This window comes from Onychomys torridus, chromosome 7 (assembly GCF_903995425.1).
Source record: "Onychomys torridus chromosome 7, mOncTor1.1, whole genome shotgun sequence".
NCBI classification, from domain to species: domain Eukaryota; kingdom Metazoa; phylum Chordata; class Mammalia; order Rodentia; family Cricetidae; genus Onychomys; species Onychomys torridus.
Window position 1 is genome coordinate 46,591,812 of NC_050449.1, and position 27,919 is coordinate 46,619,730.

Below are 27,919 nucleotides of genomic sequence, written 5' to 3' on the forward strand. Positions count from 1 at the left end.
TGAACACAGAAGTTTCCATGATGGTGTATATAACAATACATTGGTGTGTGTGTGTGTGTGTGTGTGTGTGTTTTACTAGTAGGGGTAAATACTAAAGAGAAAAAAATATTTAGGTAAGAGTACAAGGAAGGATGAGGTTAGTATTTTATTATCAGGTTGATTAAGAAAGCTTCATTAGTAAAGTGATATTTTTGTAGAAATTCAAAGGGATTAAGAAGTGATTCACGCCAGGTGGTGGTGGTGCACACCTTTAATCCCAGCACTTGGGAAGCATAGGCAGGTGGATCTCAGTAAGTTCAAGACCAGCCTGGTCTATAAAGCAAGTTCCAGGACAGCCAGGACTATTACACTGAGAAACCATGTCTCCAAAACCCAAAAAAATAAAATAAGATAAAATAAAGGAGGAGGAGGAGGAAGAGGAGGAGGAGGAGGAGGAGGAGAGAAAGGAGGAGGAGGAGGAGGGGGAGGAGGGGAAGGAAATGATTCACATAGCAATCAGACAGTACACCAAGGGCAAGGGCCAGAATCTACTTATTTTTCATATGAAATAATCAGAAAACCTGAAGTTAATTAACTGGCACAACAGAGGGAAATAAAATCTGAACTGTATGTAGAACTTTGCAGCCATTACTACAATTAAGCAGGGGAAGCCCTTTAAGGCTTGGAATCTGAAAGGAAGGGCAATATAATACAACTGACTTATAACTGATTGTTCTCACTACTACACTAAAGGAGTAGGCAGACAGTAGAAATGCTACGAATAGACTAGAAGGTTCTTAACAGGCTGTGTTTAAAGACGATGGTGAATTGGAGCAAAGAGATAGTAATAAAGTTATCAAAATGAGAATATGGATATAAACTTTAGTGTTCTATTTTTAGATAATTTTAGATTTATAAGAACTTTACAGATACACAATTACATGTACCTTCCAAGCAGACCTTTCTTGTGGCTAATACTTTATGGTGTATTTATCATAACTAAAAAACCTAATTATGGTATATCATTATTAATTAATAATTTCAGACATATCCGAGCTATAGCAAATTCCCTCCCTCCCTCCCTCCCTCCCTCCTTCCTTCCTTCCTTCCTTTCTTTCTTTCTTTTTTCCAAGACAGGGTCCCTCTGCATAGCCCTGGAACTTGCTTTGTAGACCAGGCTGGCCTTGAACTCACAGAGTCCCATCTGCCTCTGCCTCCCAAGTGCTGGGATTAAGGGCAAGCGCCAACCTGGCCAGCTTCCAAATTTCCTATTTTTAAGGTAAAATAAATAGTACTTACTGGTAAGCTCTGGTAGAGTCTGAAAGAGAAGTCAACAGTGTTTCTAAGATTTCTGCCCAGCTAATAAAAGGACGGGTGTATTACTTACTGGGATAATGAAGACCATGGGAATAACATATTTGGGACACAAAGATATAAAGGCTGAATTTAGATATATTGAGATTCTCACTAAAAATCCAAATAGAGATGTCAAATAGGCAACTGGCTATAGCTTTAATTTTTGAAGTTATATCTTGTAATAAATAGTTCCCTGTAGTAATGGATATTACTGTTTTTCACAGTAGAAATCAAATAAATTAAACAAAATATAGTTCTACAGGGACGTTATGGTAGCTATGACTTTGGCTCAACACATTCACAGATGCCAATGCCATGTCTCAGTATTGAAATGTAAGACACCCCATTAGATAAGTACTTATTGGTTTGGATGATTTACTAAAATAGAATTACAAAAATTTGACACAATTATGTAAGTGTGGAAACACTGAAAATGACTCCCAGATTTCTAGACAGGGGAAAATCACATAAATGATGCCAGAAGTTCTTGAATTTTAGCCTTCTAATATATATCCACATTTTATCAAAATTCTCTACAGTGAAGGTAAAAATATTAACTGTCAAAATGTCTGTAAAAATATTTAACAGGTTTAGCACACTTCATAAAAGCACGATTTGGAAAAGAGCGTATCTACCAAACTTCTCTTGATATACAGAAGTCTTCTCACAAAATTACAGAATATCAAACAAGAACAAAACTGAGTTTTTATGATCTATGAATACATTTAAGCATGCATTCACTCTTATTTTTGACATCCATATTGACGACCCACAGTCTGCTCAGAATGAAATTTAGAGTAATGTTTATACATTAAATGACCTTCAGTATGATAGCAGACCTACAAAATAAATGTTAATAAAAACTTTCTCAATAAAAAATATATGATGAAATATGTCAAACAGGAAGATTCAGGGACATCAAACATGTGTTATTCTAAAAGATCCCTCTAACATTTAAATATTAGTATTTTCAGATATGAACATTAAATAATGAAAACTGCTTTCCCCATTGAGCTCATTCATTGGAAGGAACTTGGGAAAGCACTTTTCACTGTTTAATGTTAACATCGTTCAAAATTCCAGGAAATCATACCACTACACCTGGGTGTATTCCCCAAGAAATCAAGGTCAACCTACACTAGAGATAATTGCGTAATTCATGTTTATTTAAGCACTATTTACAACAACCAAGTTAAAAAATTAACCTGTTAATCTGTTAATAAATGACTAAAGAAAATGTGATGTAAATAATGACATTTTATCCGGCCATAAAAGAAATTATGCCACATGCAAAAAGGAAAGATGAATGAAACTAGAGCGCATGGCGTTAAATGAAATAAACCAGGCTCATAAAGGCAAATTTCTTTCAAATTTCTTCCAATTCACTGTTAGTTCCTCAAGAAAAGGTTTAATTCTACCTTGCCATTATCAAAACTAACAAGCACAACCAGTCGAGAGCAAAACGATGACTCCTATTAGGACCATCCTCCTACCCTATATTGTACTCTTCCCCAAATCCCAAGGCACTCCCCCGTAATTATTCTGAATCCTCCCACCTTTTGCATCGAATAGCCTCTATTACTCATCAAATTCTTTAGCTTTGTTTCCTGTCATCCCTTTTGTATGCCAGGAAAATCTGATATATTCTATATTCTCAAAAATATGTTCTCCAAAAACCCTAAGAAAGTCAAATAAATATTCTACACTGTGATGACTATAGTTTTCTTCTACATTCAACTCCTCTTGAAGATGCTGTGAGAATAAACCCACACACCTGCAAATGCTCTGTAGAATGGTCTAAAAGAACATAAAAGTGATAGAGGATACTTTATTACCTAATAGGTAAGAAAGGAATTAGAATTGTAAACCTGAAAAAGGTACTGCAAAACATCTATCTGGTCTAGAACACCTGAGTCATAGTAGTTACGAGATTTATTCAATGCCATAGTGACCTATTGCCAACACTAAATATAAAGACCAGAATCTCAGGCCATTAGATCCTTTAGGTTAGCATCAGTTTTGTGTAAACCACCAAGGGTACTTTTACCAGTGTATTCACTCTCAGGGCTTTCTCTTTCCTCTAATACTGAAATGAACATACAAGATTCACATATTCTCACACAGAGAAGCCAAATTCTAATTGTCCTCATATTTTCCATAGCTCTGGGCAATAATTTTTCATTGCTTATACTGGTTCTACATGCTGTGTGAAGGTTTACAGGGCAAGAACAACACGTTCTGGCCTGCATGCAATCAAGTACTAAGAGACACAACTAGAATTGGGCATGCTGAGCTTGAACTGATTGAGGATACACTTATCCTCAAATAGACAATCTCCTATGGAAGCATAAGGCAAACCAAAATGGGTTTATCTCAGGAGTTTAAAGTACCTCAGGTTATAATGCAAAAATGTATAAAGGAGCAAATTTGGACTTGGATCTCTGGCTCCTAGTGGGGGTGGCTGTAGTATCTTAATTATATACATGCGTACTACATAAAGGCATGCAAATAAGCCTTTCCCCCAAATAGTTAGATGGGAGAGAAAAAGGAAGGATGATGCAGCTGAAGCATCTTTCAGCTATTTAGTGACAATACCTTCCAGCTTTATTGATTCTGGGTATCTCAGTACAAGCTTGCCTTAAAAGACATATAGTGCTGATAGCAATAATTCACATTTCAAAAAGTGATTCACAGCTCACTATATAGATATATAATCCTCACATGAGCCCTGGAAGGCTGACGATGCAGGCTACATTGCTACCATTATTACAGAAGAGGAAACTAGGGTTCAGAAGATATGACCTACACCACAAAGCTTATTGGCTGCAATGAACTGCCAAACCTCTTGCTCTTCTGAGAGCAACTCAGGAACCTGGCAATTACTGATGACGGGAGACCTATAACCTATGATCAGATAATCACAATGCAGAAGAATTCATAGTATGGATGTTCTCTTCCATTCTAATCTTTCCACCTTCGCTTAGAGAATATTTGTTCTTTTCTTCCGTTAGTTTGTTCTTCTCAAAGGAGCACTACAAAATACCAAGTACCAGTTGTACTGACAAGGTCAAAAAATTTAACTGTAGGTGGACTTGAAAAAAAAAAAAAAGGCTCACTAGTAATCATGTTTACAATTTTGATACCAATCATGTTTTTAAAAAAATTTCAATGAGGCTGAAGTCTTCTTAGAATATACTTTGTTGCTTCCAAAGGTGGTTGTATTAGTAAAAATAAATGGATGGACTTGAAAGTGTATATTTCCAATGTAAAATAAATATATGTCTTTATGAAGTAAAAATGAAATGTACCTGTAATAAAGGGGGAAACTGATGAACAGAGGCCAAAATCAAGACGGGTAAAATGAAACAATCAATCCTAAGTCTACTAGTAATCATCTTCCAATCCAAAACAGATAATCAATATGATTATTGGTAAGGGAACTTTAAAGTCATATGTATACTGTTCTGCAGCATTTTCTAAGCTATAGAATCACAGGAATATACATTTTCTTATTTGAGAGAAATAATAATATAAATCTTAGGAAATGAGTCATCACGCTTCTTGGAACATGGGGATCTCAAAATTAATGTATTTGAAGAATATAAATTATTAACTTTTCAGAGCTTTCATTTAAGCTCCCCTTTTAGGAGTTATAGTTCTTATTATTTATAAGAGTTATTCATAATATCCTATATTCAAAAATCTCCAAACTTAAACATCTGTGCTGAAAATACTTATAGGCATCTAATCTACCTCTTCATTTTCAATAAGAATAAAATCTCAATTGAAGTATGATATGTGTGGTGGTAAATCTTGATTATAACCATGGAAACAAATTTCTGGGCAGTGGTGGTACCATTGGATGAGATGGGGTCCAGGACTGAATAAAAATGGGAGAAAACAAGCTGAGCATGAACACTTCACTTCAGTTTCTTGACTGAGAAAGAACACAGCGTGAGCAGCTGCCTTGAGCTCCCACTGCTCTGGCTCCCTTCCTTACCATGGTGGACTGCACCCTCAAACCATGAGCCAAAACAAACCCTCCTTCTTGAAGTGGTTCTTGTCAGGGATTTTGCTACAGCAATGAAAACGGTAACGAGTATACTGTTCGTTTAGGACCATGTACAGACCACAAGCATACAGCCCAGCTAAAGGTCACAAACACATTACTAACTGACCAGACTAGGAACCAGAACTCAAGCTCCACAGAAATCTCCCAAGTTCATCTTGCCTTCTCAGTGTCAATACTCTTCTTCCCCACAAAATCAGTCCTGAATCGTAACTATAATCCCGAACATTAGTTTTGCTTTGAGAAAGAGTTTACATAAATGGAGTACTATATATTAACTCTTTCTGTCTTATTTTTGCTCAATTTATATTTGTGAAATTTGTTCCTGTTGCTGCATATAGCAATGATAGATATATAATATCTCAGTGTATGACTATACTACAATTTATCTGCTCTATAATTTGGGTAACTTCCAATGTTTGATGATTACAACTAGTGTTGCTAGGTGAACAGTTTTTGTCATAAGCATTTCTTTAGTTACATGCCTAGACAGGAAGTGTGGCACACTGCATAGGCAAATACTCACCTTAGCAGAAACTACCAACATTTCTCCAGAGTAGTAAAGCTTAGGGAACTAGAGTGCTCTTGCATATAAATCATCAATGGTTTAGAAGAACCAGATATAAACTCAGGGACTCAATTCTATCACTCTCTCCTAAACACTCTGGATACTGCCCACAGCAATACAAGTAGGAATCATTCAAGTAAAAACCTCAATCAAAACAAAACAGATAAACTCCTAAACAAGGCCAGAAGACCTTTTTGGAGTCCTAAGACATTTTCATCCCACCAATTAAATATGATCTAAGCCAAGTCAGTTAATTAGACTTCTTGATTCAACATTCTTTCAGCAGGTGAAAAACTGTAATGCTTCCACTTATCTCCTAAGCTTTTTGCTCAAATAAGATAATCTTAATGAAAGTACTTGAAAAGCTAAAACATTCCAGGTGATCTATAAAAGCTATACCAACACACCATACAAATAAATTCAAGAGTTCTCTTCAAGTAAAGAAATCTTTCAATCCTGAAATACATTAGTAATAAAAAAAAAAACATGGAAAAGAAAAAAATCTTTCTGCATACAACATTACTGATACCTGACAATATCTTTTCCCCAAAGCAAGAAAATACAACAAAGATGAATCACTTATTGTTTAAAATAATAATAAACAAGCAAACAAAATACCATGTAAGAGAGAAAAAGAAATTCTTCTTGGAGACATGATGACTTACAGGGAGAAATTTCTGTAGCTACTAACTTTAGAGTCTTTGGAGCACCAGTTTATGGTGCTCTCCAACGAAAGTCTTTATGGTTCAAAAAGAAGAAACAATAAAGCTTTGTTACTCTATAGCCCACATGTAACAATGAGTAAAAATGTATCCCCAAAAGTCTTATCCACAAAACCCAATGCCACTAACACAAGAGGTGACAGATACCATAAATTCTTACAAATAGGAAATCACTTTCCCCTATCATCCACCTCCAAAACCAAGAATGGTTTTTAATAATCAATGCAAAGCTTATTCTTTGTTAGCTATGTTCACTATCTGTTTTCATTTCCTACTGACTCCTTCCTCCTTTAGAGATAAAAGGCAGAACCCTGATTTCTTTTGATGAGAGATTAGTATGTTCCCCATCTTTTCCTCTCTCTCTCTGAGACTGTCTTGGAGTCTATTAGGAATATAGATGCTTCTGTTTAAATACCATATATATGTAAGCTTTGTACTGAATACTAAAAACTATTCTTGCATTTTAAGTGTCTGTCAACAAACCCAAACTCCAGTACACTCATGCATTCAAGAGTCATTTAACAACATCACTGGGTAATTGTTTCTGACCAAACAGAATATTCTGTCTGTAGATATCTATTAAGTACATATGATTCGTGCTGTAGTTTAATCTGGGGAGGGTTATATTTTATTATTGATTTTGGGTTTGGATGACCTATTTATAAAAATAAGAGTGGAATATTGAAATCACCCACTATTACTATATGAGGAACTATATTCTATCAGACCTTCTATATACTTGTTAATGTTTGTTTTGCGACATATTCAGAGCACATGTAAAAAGTATTCATCTTGCTGAATAAAACACTTTATTAATAGTGGTTTATCGCTTTACCTCTTTTAAGTGATTTTGGTTTGTAATTTTCTTTTTTTTCTTTTTCTTTTTTTTTTTTTTTGACCTGAGGATTGAACCCAGGGCCTTGCGCTTGCTAGGCAAGCGCTCGACCACTGAGCTAAATCCCCAACCCTGTAATTTTCTTTATCAAGTATCAGAATAGCCATGTAATTTTCTTTACCAAATATCAGAATAGCCATGTTAGCTTGTTTTCAGTTTGACTCATTGCTTTCTGTACTTTCACTGAATTGCTGTTGGCGTTTTCTGTGAGAAAGCAGATAGTTGGATCTAGTCTTTTTATGATCCAGTCAGCCAGTATGTGCTATTTGTCGGTCAGCTGAAGCAGTTATTAAGATTAAGGTTGGTACTAGGAGATGGTTACTAATTTCTATGGTTTTACTGGTTATTTCTCTGGTTGGTTTGATCACTGTGTATTCTGTCCTTTTATCCCTATTAATATTAGGGATTTGCTGTTTGACTGTGTTAGACAGGACAGATTTCTTTCTACCTCTCCTTTATCTACTTCTTCTATTAATTGGATTCTTTCTTGTCCTCTCATGCTTAAAACTGTCCTTCTACCTCCTCTATGTATACTATTCTTTTAGGTATTAGTATTTTCTGGAATATTGGCTTGGTTTTGTCAAGAACAGCATTAGTCTATGCTTATATTTGAATGTCTATATTTCATTATTAATTTTAAAAACAGCTTAGCTAGAAATGTCAATCTTGAATGGCAATTATTTGCTTTTAATGCCCAGAGGTCAGAAGAAGACATCATATCCCTTGAAACTGCAGGTACAGATAGGTTGTAAACTGTTATGTGGGTGGTGAAAACTGAACCTGAGGCCTCCATAAGAAGTGCTCTTAACTCAGCTATCTCTTCGGGCCCCATTTCTGACTTTTTTGTTTTCTAATTTCATTTCCTTGATGAATTTGTTTTCTTCCATAGTTGGAACTTTTTTCATTCATAATGCTGAAGTTCTGTCTTCTGTTGCGGAATATCTCTTCATTTAGATCTATTTTGAAGTCATTCACTGATCATTCTTACTGGGAAACTGGAAATCTTTGTCCAGCACTACCTCTTTCAGTATCTTTAAATTAAGAAGTTGAAAAGCTATGGTATTTTAGAGGAATCATGTTGCTTTGCTTTTCATGTTTTTGTTTCTACAGTAAGTCTGCACAACTGTTGGCTTGGATATTTCTTATGATTTTATTTGGGGAACCTTACAAAGCAAGGTCTTATGTAGTTCAGGTTGGCCTCAAACTCCTTATGTAGCTGAGAATGACTTTGAACTCCTGATTCTCCCAACTCTACTGAAATCAGGGGCATTCATAAGCACATTTTTCTGGGAAATTTACTAAGCGGACTACTCTTGAAGGAAAACTAAAACTAAAAAAAAGAATTTTACATGTAATACAGCAAAACTACTTTGTCATTTGGGGAAGCAAAAATATCTCATTCCAATTATTTAGTTACTAATAGCGAGTACCCTAAATGAGTCATTTGATTTCTAAGTGAACTGTTCTAATATCTTGAACAAAACACACACACACACACACACACACACACACACACACACACACACACAAGATGATTACATTTTAGAGAAGCTAATTTCTGGGTCCTTGAAAACTGGAAGCTGCCAACATATATATGCCGGGAGTGGGGGAATGGTAAATGTGAATATGCCAGTTCTGCTGGTTGGTTTTTGTCAACCTGACAAACCTAGATACTTGGAAAGAAGGCATCTTCATTGAGGAAAATACCTCCATAAGACTGGCCTGTTGGCAAGTCTGTGGGGTACTGTCTTGATTAATGATGATATAGGAGGTACCAGATCATTTTGGGTGGGACAACCCCTGGGTAGGTGATCCTGGGTTATATAAAAAACGGGGCTGAACAGACTTAGGAGTAAACCAGTAAGCAGTGTTCCTCTATGGCCTCTGTATCAGGTTTTGTCTCCAGGTTCCTGCCTTGAGTTTCTGCCCTGACTTCCCTTCAAAATGCCCTATAATTGTAAGCTGCAATAAACCCTTTCCTTCCCAAATTGCTTTTGGTCATGGCCTTTATCACAGTGGTAAATCCTAACTAAGACACCAACTCTTCTTTTCTATAGCAAATACTGGTGTTTGCATTTGACAGGTGTTATAATGTCAGCCAGACTGTTTTCATGTTAATAGTTTCTCTGGTATATCAGGGGCCTCTGGTGGCCACACTTAGCTTTGCAGTCTGTGGGCTAGACAGGTTAACTCTCCCCAAAACTCCCCAGCTCATACTCCCTAGGGTGGCTACTGTTCAAACTGGGGGTGTTTCCCAAATGTGTTGGGAGTAGGAAGTAAACACAAGCACTGAGATATGTACAGGCACAGGGCCCTTTTTCATACTTTCAAGATTCTCTAAGTATTAATCATGCTGCCATGCTGTCACAGTGACAGCACTGTGAATGTAAAGCAGATGGCTGGAGCTTCAGAATCTTCAGGTTCTATAGCAGTGAAAGACAGATATGTGGCTGCAAATGTTGGTCTGCCTTTTGAGTTCAGGCTCAGGTCCATCACTTGAAGGCTACTGTCAGTTGGTGAGCGCTGCTCCCAGTAAACGAGTGTGGGAATACTTGACCCTATATATTGTCTGTCTGAGCTGAGCCTACTGCCACATGCACTTTCTTAGTAAAGCTTTTTCTTCTTCCTCATCTCTTGCTACTTTCTTTTCTCGTCCATGGTATTCTTGTCTACTCCTCCTGCCTTTTATTTAACTTTTTTTCTCCGCTATTTCCCTTTTATTTGCCTTTATCTGCTGGGTAAACTATTCTTAAGACCATGTTGTCAAGTAAATTAAGCATCCCAGCAATAAAACTAGAAAGATTTATGATTATAAAACTTCAACCTCAAAATGTATGAATTGTTTTAAATTTCAACACAATGTCACTTTCCAGTGCTTCAGTCTTCTAATCTGTTCTCTTGTTCCTTTATCACCAATTCCTATTCCATCAGCTTCACACTTGTGCTTAATAAACCCTACTTTTAAAACTTGCCAGAGCCCTGAGAACTATGGGGATGTATCTCCAGTTTTGCACTGCTGTTTTTTTCTTTACATAACTGCAAAACTCCTTCCAACCATCAGTTTTACAATTAACACGTGTGACCAGCCATCAGAGCAACAGGAAACCTAGCTAAATAACGAGATGGAGCTGGATTCCCCACACAACTTAACTCCAAAACCAATGTACTCTGCTGATTACCACAACAACTATATATCATTTTATTAGCTGAAACAGAAGCAGTCCTGTTCTTCAGAATTTCTTTACTAAAGAAAGTTTTCATACCTAAAAGATCTGTATCTTGGGCCAGTAAAATGTTCAGTGGACAAAGGTGCTTGACAACATGTCTGACAACCTGTGTTCAATCCTAGGACCCATGTGGTAGAAGAAGAGCCTTCCAGTAAGTTGTCCTCTGACCTCCACATGTGCCGGTGTGGGGTAGGATGGGGTGGGGGCTGGGGTGTGCACCCACGCGCGTGCACATATGCAAGTAACATACTCACCAATAAAATAAATACATGTAATTTTAAAAATCCGTATCTCCCAAACCACTAAATATTGGGTACTCAGGAAATCATAAAAATTTCGCTCTCATATTCTTCTTACAACAGACCATAGATATAAACTTCAACAAAATAATTTATCAAGTTTCTAAGAGATTCATTATTCTCTCATCTTACCTCAGTATACTGAGGAATGTCAGAGACAGCATTATAAACTGCCACTTGGCCCTATGGTAACACCACTCAAAGGAGATGGCTCTCATATCTGTACCCCAAGAAGAGAGTTATGATTCACAGCGTCTCTAAGAAAGCTTCTGTCTACTAAAGGTCCCGGCGAACAGAAGAACCTCATCATTGGCACAGTCTTCCCCTTTTACTGATTCTCAGCACACTTCTCATGGCTAGACAGTAAAAGGTCTTCTCCTGACAAGGAAGTCCCTCTCCTCCCCACAGGAAAAACATGAAAAAGGAGAGGAGAGGAAAAAGTTCAGATGTGAAATCAGCCCTAATGAAAGTCTAAACAGCAGGCTATCCCAACAGAAACAGGATCAAGACTATACAGAGACACCCATCTATAGCGGGACTAAAGGAAAGGATCTAGAAGCAGGTTAAGTGAAAATTCTTCAAATTCAATCCATTATGAAAGAACAAGCACACGTCATCAATAAATATAAAAACAACCATACTGAGTAGTCTTCTCTCAAGACCAAAATGCAACTGGTTCCAAACAAGATTCTCATCCACCCTTAACACCCGAACTTCAAAATGTCCAAATCCCTATAGTTTAAGTTACACCAGAGTTATAATACCCAATAATATGTAAGTCATACATAATTTTTAAAATTCTTTTTTAAAAAACAGCTGAAGACATGGCTCAGTGGTTATAAGCACATGTTAGTCTTCCATGGGACCCAAATTCAGTTCTCAGCACCCATATCAGGTGGCTCAAAACCACTTATAATTCCAACTCCAAGAGACCTGACCTCCACAGGCACCTGCACTCATGTGCACACATCTCCACACAACCACAAACAAGTATATGTAATGAAAATAAAAATAAAATCTTTAATAAAATCTTTAAAATAAAAAAAACTAATGCAAAAAAATCTATACATGTTCATTACAGATGTAGGATGAACTATACTTCTGATCTATAGATGGAAAACTCTATAGATATGGAACCCACAAATACAAAGGTAGACTCTACATACAAATGTAAAAAATAAAAGGAAATAGAGTAATGTGACTTTCTTACTTTCCTATCTGGAAATAAGAGCTTCTTAGGAAAACAAAATGGGCTTAACACTGAACACAAAATACCCATAATGTCAACTGTTTTCACGGAGGGTAAGATTTTCTTCTTTAATTATATTTATCTAGTATAGTTGCTATGATCTAGTTTCTAGGCCATGACACTTCAACCTTGTATGATAAACATATGCAGAAGCATTAACAGGCTGCACATTCTAGAGCTTTCATTTTCAAACACTTCTAAAGAGAGTGCTCTTTGATAGTGAATCTATGCAATTTTCTCCTCTTACACTATAGTGCAATTGCTTCCCACTTCGAAACTATACCATGAGTTACCATCTCTCACTTGCTTTCTAAGTGCTATGGACAGCATGGGGATAGGGTGGGGGTGGGGCAAAGAACATCTGTTATGGACTTACTCAAGAGAATCAGATCTTCGCTAACTGCCAAGAAAAAAAATCATGGCTAGTCAGGCATGGCATATACAGCATGAGAAATGGCATTCAGTATTTGGCCCTGGGTCTAGGAAATCTATTAAATGCCCCCAGAATGCTGGAGCTGAAACCTTCTCAAGTGTTAAGCATACCAGATTAAAACCCACGCCTTTAATCCCAGCATTCAGGAGGTAGAGTCAGGTGGATCTCTGAGTTCGAGGCCAGCCTGGTCTACAAAGCGAGTTCCAGGAAAGGTGCAATGCTACACAGAGAAACCCTGTCTCGAAAAACAAAACAAAACAAAACAAACAAACAAAAAACCATAGCTGTATATGGATGGTACTTATAATTTTACATATAAATTCCAGGGAAACGATACACATTTATGAGATACACTAACGCTGATAGAGTGTTTCATCTAGATCATCAAAGGAGGAGCGAATCAACCAATATTCTCACAGTAATCTATTATCAGATTATCCAATTGAGTACAAACAGGCCATATTTCTAGTCTAAAAAAGACAGATATGCAAATCTTGTCAGAGTTGGCCCACAAAGTCAACTGTCTTCTATAATTAATAGAAAAGGTGGCCAGGAGGGTCAAGCAGTCAAGACTGCAAATTAGCAATTTTAATTTTTAACCATTCATAAAGGAAAACAAATAAGAAAGTAAACAATACACCACAAGGGCTCAAATCCAACCAGATCAGAATGCCCTGATATAAAAATAAACATAAAAATAAATGCATTTAATCCCAGTATTCGGGAGGCAGAGTCAAGCGGATCTACAGAGGCCAGCCTGGTCTAGAGTGAGATCCAGAACAGGCACCAAAACTACACAGAGAAATCCTGTCTCAAAACCAATATATATATATATGAAAAAATAGTGATTTAAATTAATTTCAATATTACAAAAGATTGTCCTTATTTTATATGATTATCTTTGTCAAATATCTTAGCAGACCTGTTTTATGAAAAGAACAAAACAGTATAGATATGAAGATACTAACTTGTGAGTTCACACATACACACACAGACACCTCTCCTTACCTTTGTTTGCCTTTTGTTGGCTTCTCTTCTGGCTTCTCTTTCTTTGAGCCGTCTTTCCTACAGGAAGAGAAGGTAAATTAGAGGTATGTGAATTTCTAGATACTGAAGGTTAAGCAGTACATACACTCTTCAGTCTTACTTTGTAAAGCACACTGGAGGCAATACCTCACATTTATTTTTCAATAAATGTTTACAGAATATCTATAGCAGGACGGGCCTAACAATTCTTAATGAGTAAATATAGGTCAGATCTGGTATCACATCAATTCCATCATTACATACTACACAATTTTTAGTTACTTACACCTTCTTGCTCAGCCTAAAAGGATAATAATAGAACCATGCATTTAGTAATATATATTATACAGGTTGTAAGTACAATATCTGATACATGACTGGTACACAATCAATGTCATCTTCTAGAATAAAAGAAAAGAAAAATACACTCATGATTGTTTCTCTTGTCCTCAGTGTGAAACAGAATTTACAAAGCATAAAAAATCCTCACCTTTGGTTCTTATGAATGATATTCATTCAGAAGCAACCAAAAGTCATTCTTATGAAATATGATATTTTATTAAATTGTTTTATAATTTCACCATTAGTTTTCCACTGATTACAAAACAGGTAAAAATGGGAAAGAAAAACATATACAGTATTAAAGTTCAAAACAAAATGATTCTGCTAAAGTAAAAAAGAATGTCATTTTAAATTCACAAAAGAAACACAATCTCCTCCAAAAACCAAAAAGTCTATTCTCAATCCAAAATTTGTAGGTAATAACTTGTAGGATTTTTTTTCCCTTTTAATTTGGATAAATGGCTAACTCAATGTAAAAAATACAGTTTTCTTCTCATATAGTAAGGCAAAAATCCAAACCTAATTCCATGAACTCCACTGGCAATGGGACAGTGAACAAGGCTCTGTGCTGGGTACTTTTTCCTGCTTTATTCATACATGACTTTCTTTGAGTTTAAAAAAAAAAACCTCTTACTCCATAGTCTGCTGATGGATAATGGAACCCCATATATACCTTGACCAGGCTTATAGAATTATTCCGATAAAGAGAAATAAAAGTGCTAAGGTCTAAATGGACACTAAATACTAACTAATACCAAAAGGAGTCCATGGAGCTTTAGATGTAGGTTAAATCGCTTCTAACTGCACAGCAGATGAAATCTACTAGAAAACAAAAACCCAGAAAACTGGATTCGAAGGGAAACTAATAAAACCTCAAATTCACTTGGCTACTAGTTATGTGTCATCTCTAATGCCTATCACTGCATTACTGTTTCTGTGATTATTTTTCTTCCCGGACCTACACACACACACACACACACACACACACACACACACACACACACACACACACACACCTGTCACTGACTTGCTCCCCTAGTGGGGCTACAAGAAATATCAATGTTTTCTAAGGGTTTGGAGAGGGAGAAGAAAGGAAAGAGATACAGCTTCTAAACCACTTTATACCAAAACTTTTATACAGTTGGTACCAGTTACCGATTTTCTGTGACAAGCAGCAAACTAAGAGATGACAGAGTGAAGCAAAGTACTATTATTAAAGAAAACATCTAAGTAATTCATGCTATTTGGCCTGTTTGAGAGCTATCTTAGCTTGCAGATGTTATCTGTAATTTTGTCTTTTTCTTTCTCCCTAAATAAAAGAACAATTTAATCTTATTATCTACCCAAAAGTATTCCTAACCTAGAGACTAACATTAAAATAACAATATATTTTATTTTATTTAATAATAATCAAAATGGTTTAAGTTTTTCTGCTTAACTTAATCTTAAACCTATAGCTATTTCTGGCATTCAATAACTATAGAGTGAACAAAAAACTGTATTGTATTTCCACAAAAAATTTTATCTGTTTGTACATTACTAGTATTGTTACTTTCTTGCTAAAAGTAATAGCTCTAAATTATCACAATATGATAGGTAATTTGCATGTCACTTTTAAATAGCGTTTCAGAACTTATGAGATAAATTCCCTCCCAATTTTATAGGTTAAAAGATGGGCAACCAATATAATTAGGTTACTTGATTAAAGGCATAAACATAGTGAGCCATGAGCCTAGGACTCTCCTGTATCTATGAAACCCAATGTCATTCTGGCGCATTATTATGCTCCACACTCCTCCATTATTTTCCTTGTAGGGTCATATACCATGTCTTCTCTTATCAATATGTACAAATGGTACTGTTTTATTAATAATCAAGTCTTTTCATTTTAATGTTATTTTTCTCCTGACAATATTTTATATACTTAATTTCTGTCAGGCTCTTTGTGAAAAAGAAATAATTTACAATTATAATCATACAAATTTTTATTATATTTTCAATAACTTGCCTTGTCCTAACACCTAAGACTATCTGAAAATGGACCAAGTAGTGGTGGTACACATCTTTAATCCCAACACTTGGGAAGCAGAGGCAGGTGGATCTTTGAGTTCAAGACCAGCCTGGTCTACAGAGCAAGTTCCAGGGCAGCCAGGACCATACAGAAAAATCCTGCCTCAAAAAAAAATAAATAAAAAATAAACAAAAACAAAACAAAACAAAACAAAAACTACCTGAAAATAGAACTTCAAAGTTACAAACACATTGATGTGTTTGCATCAGAAAAACCCTTTCACATGAACCTAGGCTGTATCATTGGGCTTTTGAACAAGCTATATTAGCCATAACGGAAAAAAAAAAATACTGTCACCAAATCTCAAAACTATTCCACTACTGTTACTAGGTATTATATTTTATTAATATTTAGTTTACTTTTAATTATGTGTATATGAATTGTGGGGATGGGGGTAGGTGCACATGTTAGTTATGGTTCCTACTGAACCCAGAAGAAGATATCTAATCCCTGGAGTTAAAGATGATTGTGCATCATCTGATAGGAGCCACTGGAAACAAAACTCAGGTCCTCTACAAGAGCAGTATGTGTTCTTAATTGCTGAACCATCTTTCCAACCTCTAAATGATATTTAAAGGTCAGGTTGGGAACACAAAAGTACTTACTGTACAAGCTTGGTGACCTGAGCTCAATTCCCAGAACACACATAAAGGTGAAAGGATAGAACCTATTCCACAAAGTTGTCTTCTGAGCTCAACAAATGTGCCATGGAGTATGTGCTCTCCACCACATAATGTACTCATGTGTGCATACACAGACTCAGATAATAATAATTGAAAAAAGGTTCAAACTTGTAAGCTATTAGAATTCACTGTACATGCAAACCCAGTATTTCCTTTGACATTTTCTTCTGCTGACATCATACAGATAAGAGAGATCCAAAGAAATGGAAGTGAAGCCACATGACCAAGACATGAAAGCATGTATGTGTGTGGGTGGGGGGGGGGGGGTAATTAAAGAACAACTATCTTTCAATATCTGGGGAAAAAATCAGAATAAATCTTTAGAAAACTTCTCTATCCTTCATATCACTCACATCTTGCTATTATCCTCTCTGGACTCCTCTATCATAAAAAGCTATTAGCATTCTAGAAGGAGGAAATGGCCTTCAAACAGGAAGTAGAACTACAATAATCCAGAAACTGGAAATGGGCACAAGAAGTACCTTTCCTTTCCTGAAACAGGAAAAAACTGTTATTTAAGAGTTTGTAATAACACAAAAGGCTATACTAGGTACAAGAGATACCCAAACATTATTATATTCAATAGCTGAGGTCTCCCTTAATATAGTTTAATAAATTCCTTTTTTAATATCATTTTGAGAACACACTGATACCAAAAAACATTTTATACCACGCAAAAAGACAGAATTTTATCTTGAGTTCTGCTATGCACAAGTGATTAAGTAAAAGGAAAGCATGAAATTCAATAATGGAAGTCAAATTCACAAAGGAGAAGAAAACAGAAAATTACATTTCAAGTACAAAATGCTCACTTTATAACTATTATCCTTCTTTGACATCTCAGAAATTTTGGGCCCTCACCTTGTGAAAAAAGCAAGTACCTTGAAATATGAATTTGGTCAGCAGTCAGGGCAAAGCATTCATGCTTTGTTCACTCTCTGGTCATCTACAGGAATTTGCTGATTTAGAAATGAGTCTCATTCTTCAGCACAAACCATCTGACCAGCTATCAGGCAACTCTACAGTCTAGTACAGATGAGAGCCCCCAGACTTCACACAGGACCAGAGCGGGTATCCACGGCCACTTCAACAGCACTTTCACCTTTCTCAGGAGTGTGAGGAAGGGGACCTGGCTCAATGAAAGTATGTTCAACTTCCTGAACAGAACACCAATAGCTCAGGCTCTAAGACCAACAATCAATAAATGGGACCTCATGAAACTGAAAAGTTTCTGTAAGACAAAGGACACCGTCAACAGGACAAAACAGCAGCCTACGGAATGGGAAAAGATTTTTTTACCAACTCCCGTCAAATAGAGGGCTAGTATCCAAAATATATAAAGAACTCAAGAAACTAGATATTAAAAAACCAAATAATCCAAGTTTTAAAAAAATGGGACACATCTAAACCGAGAATTCTCAATAGAGAAATCTCAATCACTAAGAAAAAAAAAATGTTCAACCTCTTTAGCCATCAGGGACATGCAAATGAAAACTACTTTGAGATCCATCTTACACTTCTCAGAATGTCTAAGATCAAAGACTCAGTGACAGCTCATGCTGATGAGGAGGATATGGAGCAAGGGAAACATGAGTTTCTTCCTCTCCCCCATCTCACACCCCCCCATTGCTGGTGGGAGTGAAAACTTGTACAGCCACTTTGGAAATCAATATGGTAGTTTCTCACAAACTAGTAATCGATCTACCTCAAGACCCACCTATACCACTCTTGGGCATGTATCCAAAGGACACGCCATCCTACCACAAAGACACTTGCTCAACTATGTTCAAAGAAGCTTTACTCATAATACCCAGAAACTGGAAAAAACCTGGATGTCCCTCAAGCGAAGAATAGATAAAGAAAATGTGGTACATTTATACAAAGGAGTATTACTCAGAAGTTTGAAGAAAAAAAAAGACATGAAATTTGCAGGCAATTTGATGGAACTAGAAAAAAATCACCCTGAGTGAGGTATCACAGACCCAGAAAGACAAGAAATAGCATGTATTCACATATAAATGGATATTAGTGGTTAGGTAAATGATAATCAAGCTATAACCCACAAATCCCAAGAAGTTAGGTAAAGAGAAGGGCTATAGGGGGAAGCATGGATCTCACCAGAAAGGGGAAATAGAACCGATTCTGCAGGTGAACTGGGGGTGGAGTGGGTGGGGAGGGGAGCAGGAGGGATCAAGAGGAAGAGGAAAAGGTTGGAAAGAGATGGCTAGAATTGGGGAGCAGTGGAAACTTCCTGGAATCTATGAGAGTGACCCTAGTGAGAACTCCTAGTAGTGGAGGATACAGATCTAAACTGGCCATCTTTTGTAGTCAGGCAAGGTTTCCAGTGGTGGAACTGGGTTACAGTTGGTTGAGTCGTTAGCCAACCATCATGGTCTGAGACCCAATCCTGCCAGTCTCAGTTCCAATAGTACTAATCTCTGCTCTCCATTCTTCAACCCCAGTCTCCAACTATTCTCCATGCTATAACCACCTATCACCACGGCATTTACAATATTTTCATCTATAAAACAACAAATAAAAATGGAAGATAAAAATTATCTCAAAGACGAATCACACAACTGATGAACCAAAAAAGGAATTTTCTCATGTAAGTAAGCCTCACTTATAATGTCTGTTAGAGTTTAACACCAAATGCTTAGTAGTCCCTTGCTCTCGTGACATAATTTCTAACCTTAGTAAAATTTCTTATAACTATGTAAGCAGGCTTGTAGTCTACAATATTGCCTAGACTTTTAAATGGCAACAACCACTGAAAACTGGACTATAGTACTAGTACCGACATTGTTATGCAATGATCATTTAGGGAAAAGTTCCGGTCTGGGGCCCTAAACTAAATGACTAACTACAATACTTATTTTGTTTTTGAGTTTATTTGAGTCTAATCACACCTCTCTTTAGAAACACAGCTTCTAGAATTTGTCACCATTGCTTCTTCAAAACCCAACATCCACTTCTATCACTTACTAAATTTTTATTTACTGCTTCAGAACTGCCCTTCTCTGTAAGACAATGTTTCATGGTTTAACCTAAACAGCTCAAGGTCAAGAAGTAGTGGGGACCTTAGTAAAGGCTCCATTTGTTAAGATGTAGGACTTGTACACATCACTTGACTCTTCTAAGTCTTAATTTTACACTCTAGAATGAGGCTGGCCTTCTTCTTTAAGAAGTTAATTGTTAGCATACAATGGCAGAGTGTATATAAAGCATTTAACACAGAGCCCAGTTAACTAATGCCATGTGCTACTATTGATAGTCTTGGTACTATTTCTAAGATGGCTTATTACAATCTCTCTATTTTTTTGACCTATTACATATGGTTTAAAATGAAGTCACTGAGAGTCAATATCAAATTAGTCCTGTATCAACAACAAATCAGATTCTCTACAACGTTCCCTTAATTTTCCCTATTTTTCTAATGTTCATAATTAAGTGGAAACAGTCAGGCCTGCACCACTGTCACAAGCACTCCAGACTCACTTCTTGACAGGACTGCCCTATTAAAATTACAATCTAAAAGGAATAAAGCTTTCATAGAGAACTCCATGAGAATGAGAGGCCTTCTCTAAGGTCATTTCTCTGTATCACCAGCAGTGACAGCAGAGATCAAGCAAAACATAATTTTGCAGAGCTAAAATGGCATCACAGCACAGAGCAAATGTCCAGCCCATTACAGTAAGAACAGCTTTGACTGATATCACAAAACCTTTTGTCTCTGTGCCAGAGTATAACTTTTGCTGTACTTTATTTCTGATGAACATTTCAAGATTTTCTATAGAGAAAAGTAATAAGCCTATTGACCACAACTACCAGTAAGTCTCAGAATAAAATGGTGCTTAAATTTTCAGTGCAAACTCATAAAAAAAAATTCAAATAAAACTGCTAAATAACCTATAACAGTTAAGAGAAGGCACCTGAAGGCCAGGTTTAATTATATGTTCCTGCACAGAAGCACCTCTGCTCTACTCTCAATGACACTATCATATTATATTCCTTTTACACAAAATAAAAAATTAAAATCTTTTTTTTTTTTTTTCCCAGAGCTGAGGACTGAACCCAGGGCCTTGTGCTTGCTAGGCAAGTGCTCTACCACTGAGCTAAATCCCCAACCCCCCAAAAATTAAAATCTTAATACTCACAAAGTGACATCAATGGACAAATGGATTTTTTTTAATGTGTGTAAAAAATGGAACACTAAGCCGGGCAGTGGTAGCGCACACCTGTAATCCCAGCACTCGGGAGGCAGAGGCAGGTGAATCTCTGTGAGTTCGAGGCCAGCCTGGTCTATAAAGCGAGTTCCAGGACAGCCTCCAAAGCTACAGAGAAGCCCTGTCTGGGAAAAAAAAAAAAAAGAATGGAATACTAATCAGCCTTCAAAAAGCAGGCCATTCTGACATTTGTGACAACATAATAAATCTACAGACACCAACATAAGTGAATAAGGCATGCACAGAAAAATAGTATCACTGGCATGGAATCCAAGAAAACTAAACTGACAGAAATATAAAACACAGTGATGACTACCTTTGGAATGAGGGTGGTATCTTGGTTAAAGGAACAAAACTTCATCCAGACATAATAAGTTGTAGGGATCTTTTACAAAGAGTGGCGGCCATAGTAAAAAATGATAATGATAACAATAATGTCCTATATATTCAAAGTAGCTAGTAGTAAGGATGTTGAATGTTCAGACCACAAAGAAATAGTAACTTAAAAAGTGACTGGTATGTTAGCCAAGTTTCATTATTCTACAATGTATACATACAGCAAAACATCATGCTGTGCCTCTAAATATGCAAAACTATTCATATCAAACTACAACTGGGGACTGGACAGATAGTTCAGTTGTTGAGGGCAACTGATGATCTTGCGAAGAACCTCAATTCAGTTACCAGCACCAGCATGGTGGCTCACAAACATCTGTAACTTCAGTTCCAAAGGATCCAATGCAGACTTCTGGACTTCATCGGCATTGCACACACATGGTTCACAGACATACAGACAGACAAAATAGCCTTTTTAATTTTTAAATACAAATTAAAATATAATAAAATCTAGTCACAAAAACTCAAAGGAAAAGATCTTTATATCTGAGTTTTCTAAAACTTTTTTTAAAGGAATACCTCTGTCACACACGAAATTTTATAGCTTCTAATGGTGGGTAGACAAAAGCAGGAGTCAAAGACAGGTGTATTAGAACAGAGAATGAATAACTGGACCAACATAAGGACCTGAGTGAGACCTACGTAACAATGATTGAGGACATTCAAAACTGTGCACTATGCATTTTCTTACATTTATTTATGTACTTACCTATTTATTTTATGTGTATGAGTTTTTTGTCTGCATGTATGAATGTCACCATACACATGCCTTATGCCCAAAGAGTCCAGCATAAGCCAGCAGGTATTTTGGAAAAGTACAGATGGTTGTGAGCCACCATGTGGATTCTGGGTTCTGAAAGTCAAACTCATTTCTCTGCGAAAGCAGTAAGTATTCTAAACTGTTGAGCCATCTCTCCAGCCCCCAAAAGCAGCCACTAATTCGTAATAGGAAGTACTACCACCAAAATGAATCATTAAGACTAAACTCACTTTAGGAATTATCTTTTAACATGAAATTATCATCCTGAGACATTTTAAACATGCATTTAAAAATCCTGTAACTTATGAAACTCACAAGTGACATCTATTTATAAATACGCCAAATGCAGAAGCATGTGATCAGTTTCCTGGCATTTCTTCCTCCCACATAAATTTTATTCAGTCACATCTCGTATTCACAGTGGTTTTTCTTATCAACTTTTAGTGTTTAACATTCTCATATTTGATATAGATGAATAAAAATATACATATCTGACTTCCTACTATTTGCTAACAGTGATGCATTAAAGTTACATTAACCTGGCATGGTGATACAAAGCAGGAACAACAATACTCAAGAGACTGAAGCAGGATGAGGAATTGAAGGCAACACTGTTCACACTGCAAGTTCCAGTCAGCCTGCAGCACTCGTGAAACCTTGTCTCAACCAGACAAACAAGGGTGATTAAGGTAGGAGACCAGGACAGAGGTGAGGACAGGTATGAGCCAGGATATTCGGTCATTTTCATCATCTTGATTTCAAGACCGTGTAGATACATCACCCATTCAAAAGGGAAAAAATGAAAAAAGACATTTTGTTCAATGCAAACTTGTTCACAGCTAACCATGTTTTAACCAGTTTTCCTGAGGACTGTGGATCATGTACTTTTAGTATTCTACCTTCACATTCTAGAATGTAAATACATGCATAAATAGTCCACTTGAAACTCACTATAATATCATTTGGTAATGATAGTCTATAGACAGTTGCCATCTGTGGGAGGAAAGAAAAGGCAAGGAGAAATCTTGTTTTATGTAAATCTTCACACTTCTTTTATAACTGACTGTAATTTTTAAGTAATAAAATATGAAACATTCTTTACACTCACTCTAACCCTTGGAGCAGACTGAAATCTAAACTATGGCAAGCAAGCTGTTGATAGTCTTAGTACTCCTAAAGATCTTAGCAAATAATTCCAAATTTCAGTTTACACACTGTACTAAAGGAAGCAATACAAGAAATACTTGTCTCTCTTGATAGCATAAGTATCTAACCTCAAGCATTACAGTTCAACTTGTGTTCCACAAGTCTAAAATGCTTTGGCAACACTCATTTCCATATCTGAAGCTATCTTCAATATGTACTTTTTTCTTTGATGTAAAGTTATATTAAGTCTTTAAAAAATGATAACTTTCTCATAAAAGGAAAAAGTATGATCTGGACTATTAAATAGTTACAAGATAAAAAAAGGAGCAAAAAATCTACCAAGAATCCTTTTCAAGGTGATAACAATAACATTCCCATCCAAAGACACAAAAAAGTTTTTTAAATAAAATGCAGTAGTATGGCAAGGATTCTCAAATATTATATTGTGCCATCCTGAAGTCACTCACTGCTTTATTAGAGGCATGTTTCAGAAAGATTAAAATGTACATATGCTTTGTCTCATTGACTGACTCATTAATCTAGTGGTTAATCCCATTTTGAGGGAATTACATAGTATGGCAGAACAATAATACATATGTCCCCCACAAAGATAACAGAGAACTGAGGTTTAAGGTCACCAGGGCCTTATACACATAAAAATGTTCTCTTGCGAGGCGGTGGTGACACACACCTTTAATCCCAGCAGCACTTGGGAGGCAGAGGCAGGAGGATCTCTGTGAGTTCGAGGCCAGCCTGGTCTCTAAAGCGAGTTCCAGGAAAGGCGCAAAGCTACACAGAGACACCCAATCTTGGGGAAGGGGGAGGGTCTCTTTTACAAGATATCATCAAACAATGAAACAAATATGGAAAGAAATTTAGGGGCTGGAGAGACGGCTCAGTGGTTGGGAGCACTGACTGCTCTTCCAGAGGTCCTGAGTTCAATTCCCAGCAACCACATGGTGGCTCACACCATCTATAATGAGATCTGGTTCCCTCTTCTGTCCTGCAGGCATACATGCAGACAGAACATGATGTACATAATAAATAAATAAAAATTTTTAAAAAAAGAAAGAAAGAAAGATTTAGCTAATGAAATGAATCTGGAAACACCACCAATGTCCTTCAGTGAGTGAGTAATACAACAATCCTAAGCCCATCCAAACAATAGACCACTGCTCAGTATTAGAAAAATAATAAAGACGGTTGTAGATGGCTCAATAGTTAAGAACACTTGCTACTCCTCAGAGGAACCAGATTTGGTTGTCAGCACACTATTGGCAGCTCACAACAGTAACTTAGCTCCAGGGTATCTGATGCCCCCTTCTGACCTCTTCAGGAACTAATCACATATGTGGTGTATATACATACACGCAAACAAATACACACATAAAATAAATATAAACTTTTAAAATATCTTTAAAAAAAATTGCTTATATACACCAACCTGGTGAATTCCTAGGAGATAATGCTGAATGAAAAAAACAATCCAAAAAGGCTATATATTGTATAGTTTCACTTATTAAAATATTCTAGTGATAACAAAATTCTAGCAATGGAGAACATAGGATCTCTCTGTATTATTTCCTACAATTACATGTGAAACACCAATTATCTCAAATAAGAATTTCAATTATACAGTCAGAAGTCTTTGATTTCATTCACACATTATACCGCGCATTTACAAATCAAGAGGGCGGCCAGGCGGTGGCGGCACACACCTTTAATCCCAACACTCCGGAGGCAGAGCCAGGTGGATCTCCGTGAGTTCGAGGCCAACCTGGGCTACCACATAAGCTCCAGAAAAGGCGCAAAGCTACACAGAGAAACCCTGTCTCGAAAAACCAAAAAAAAAAAAAAAATCAAGAGGGCTAAAACATAACCATATGCTATAACCTTAAGTAACCACCCTCAACTATGTGACCCATGAATGATAAGGGCATTACTAATTGTACCTTTAAAACACAGTAATACTATCTGAGTCACAGAACCAAAAGCAGATTCCAGGGGCAACTCAGTATTATACAGTCTCCAGAAGAAGAACGAAAGGAATCAGTGAATTGGCCACAAAGAAAGTGTCAGTGAAAGCAATGATCACAGTAATGTTATCAATGCACTTCCAATGAATTAGAAGTTGGACAAATTTGTAGGAACACAAACAAAAAGCTTACCCGATGCTTTGCCTTAATCTTCTTCCTATATTCTTCCTTGTCGAATTTGTCCTCTTCCTGAAGCCGTTCCTTTGCTCTGTCTAAGTTGATGCCACCAGTGTCGTCTTCTTCCTCCACATCATTTGTTGCAGACTTCTGAATCTGTGGCCACTGCTGAACCAACTGAAGACAGGAAAGGGTAAGTACAGGGTAGGGTGGAAGGGATGTCCACAGAAACTGCTGGCTTCTGAGGACTCATTTAAAATGGGGCATATGCCTACTTTCTTAAACTTTATTTAAAAGTTATTTCTTAAACCATCTCATAAACTTCATAATAAAGTAAGATGCCATAGAAAGGACCTTCATATTTCACAGCCAAGGCAATACTGCCATTATACTGTGAGCACATGAGTAAAGACTACTTCATGAAAGGATTTGGTCAAGGTGATTACAGAATAGAAACACTTGCCAAAACTTGTTAATGTTCTGTCCTCCTGCAACTAAGCTCAAAATCATCTGCACAGAGCAGAAAACTGGGCGACACTGTATCTTCTTTGAGCTACACCCAGGTACTTTGTATATGTCTCTAACACAGCTCATCAAAATGTGCTATTTTACATTCCTGTTTCTTTTAGTAAATCTAATATCCTTATGGGTATCTATCTATATATTTTTCTCATTCACCGTCAGAGCCCGTAACAGTACGTGATAAGAAAAACTGGTCAACGAATCACATATCAACTAATCTTACAGAGTGAAATAACTAAATATAAAGGAGAAAATTGGTTTGGGCTTCATGGGCTGCTCATGATTCCACATAGCAATTTATGGATAGTAACAAAGTGACAAGCAGATGGATCCAAAAGGAGACTTGGCAGAATGTTCTGGCTTTGTCACTAGTTTACTGTGTCACGCTAAGTAAATTTATTATTCTCTGGACACCTGTGCCCCTTCTAGATCTAAAAAAAGAGGCAATTCAACAATTTCTGTTGTCTCACTATAAAAGTATAAGATCTGAACAATTCAGATAAAGCAGTTCCCATTGACATAACAACAGCTTTAACTTAAAAACAGGTTGCCAGGGCATTTAAAATCTGTACCTCTGACTTTAAAGTATGCTAACTAATCTTCAGGCAAACAGAAATTTTCAGATAAACATCTCACAGGTATTCATACATCCTTGCTACCCATGTCATTCTTCAAGGTGAGGTTCCCACACCAAAGGTGGTGGCAAAGGAACTGCATGACAAACTATGCCAGTAACCACTGAGCCCCAAAAGCTGTGTCAGGGATCCATGGTGATGCAGATAACATCAGTTACTCAAACTTCTCATCCAACTTGATTCACAAAAGGAAGTTAATATAGTATACCTTTCTGTGGGATAAACAAATTGCAGCCCATTTTTTAGAGGTTCAGAAGTTTCAGTATCATGTATGCCACAAACAGCTCCTCTTAGTAACAAGCACACACTGCAATATTATACAGTTAAGAGATTTATAATCATCTTGGAGCTAATTACTGTAATCTGTGCAGCTGAACTCTGTAGCACACTAAGCTCATTAGGCTAAGAGCACTCATTTTACAAGGGCATGAGACACGACTGCATTCTCCTCTAGCTCACTTCTTGAGTGCTCAATTCTCAATAGTCGTTTGATAAATATTTTTTTTCACTTATATTGGCTTTGTCTTCCACTTCTGGCAACTATAAATTACACTGTTATCTTGTTATTTTTCAGCTCATTCCTATACCCCAAAATAACACCAAGTTCTTTAACTTCAAAATGAGAAAGAAAAATACTACTGTGGATAATGAGTATTCCACAACATTTCCATGATGATGAAATATATAGTGTAACTCTTTGAAAAGCTCATATTTTTCTAGAGTAACAGATTACTTATTCTAAACATTGCTCTGAGGGTTTAATACATGTTAGGTACTATGCACTATGCTAGGAACCCAAGAGCAAGCAAAATATCTTTCTTTGTAGACAAGTACAAAAGAAGGATGTAATCATCAAATAAGACTGTGAGGTTATATAACAATAATAATAATTTCCAGGAAGGAAGAAAGGAAAGAAGGAGAGAGAGAGGGAGGGAGGGAAGGAGGGAGGGAGGTAAAAGGGAAGGAAGGGAAGGAAAGGGAAGGGAAGGGAAGGGGGGAGGGGGAGGGGAGGGGGAAGAGAAAGGAAGGGAAGGGAAGGGAAGGGAAGGGAAGGGAAGGGAAGGGAAGGGAAGGGAAGGGAAGGGAAGGAGGGAGGGAGGGAGGGAGGAAGGAAGGAAGGAAGGAAGGAAGGAAAAAGCAATAAGATTATAATAGGCCGGGC

General features: G+C 36.8%; 1 protein-coding gene across 1 annotated transcript in view; it reads right to left on the reverse strand.

Annotated features, from left to right (window-relative positions):
* Nucleotides 1-27,919, reverse strand: part of Ddx10 (DEAD-box helicase 10) — a 179,742-nt gene that overhangs the window by 51,858 nt on the left and 99,965 nt on the right. The window contains exons 15-16 of the mRNA XM_036193779.1: nt 25,616-25,777; nt 13,806-13,862 (exon numbers count right to left, since the gene is read on the reverse strand). Coding sequence (XP_036049672.1) covers nt 13,806-13,862; nt 25,616-25,777 — 219 coding nt within the window. The remainder of the gene's footprint in view (nt 1-13,805; nt 13,863-25,615; nt 25,778-27,919) is intronic.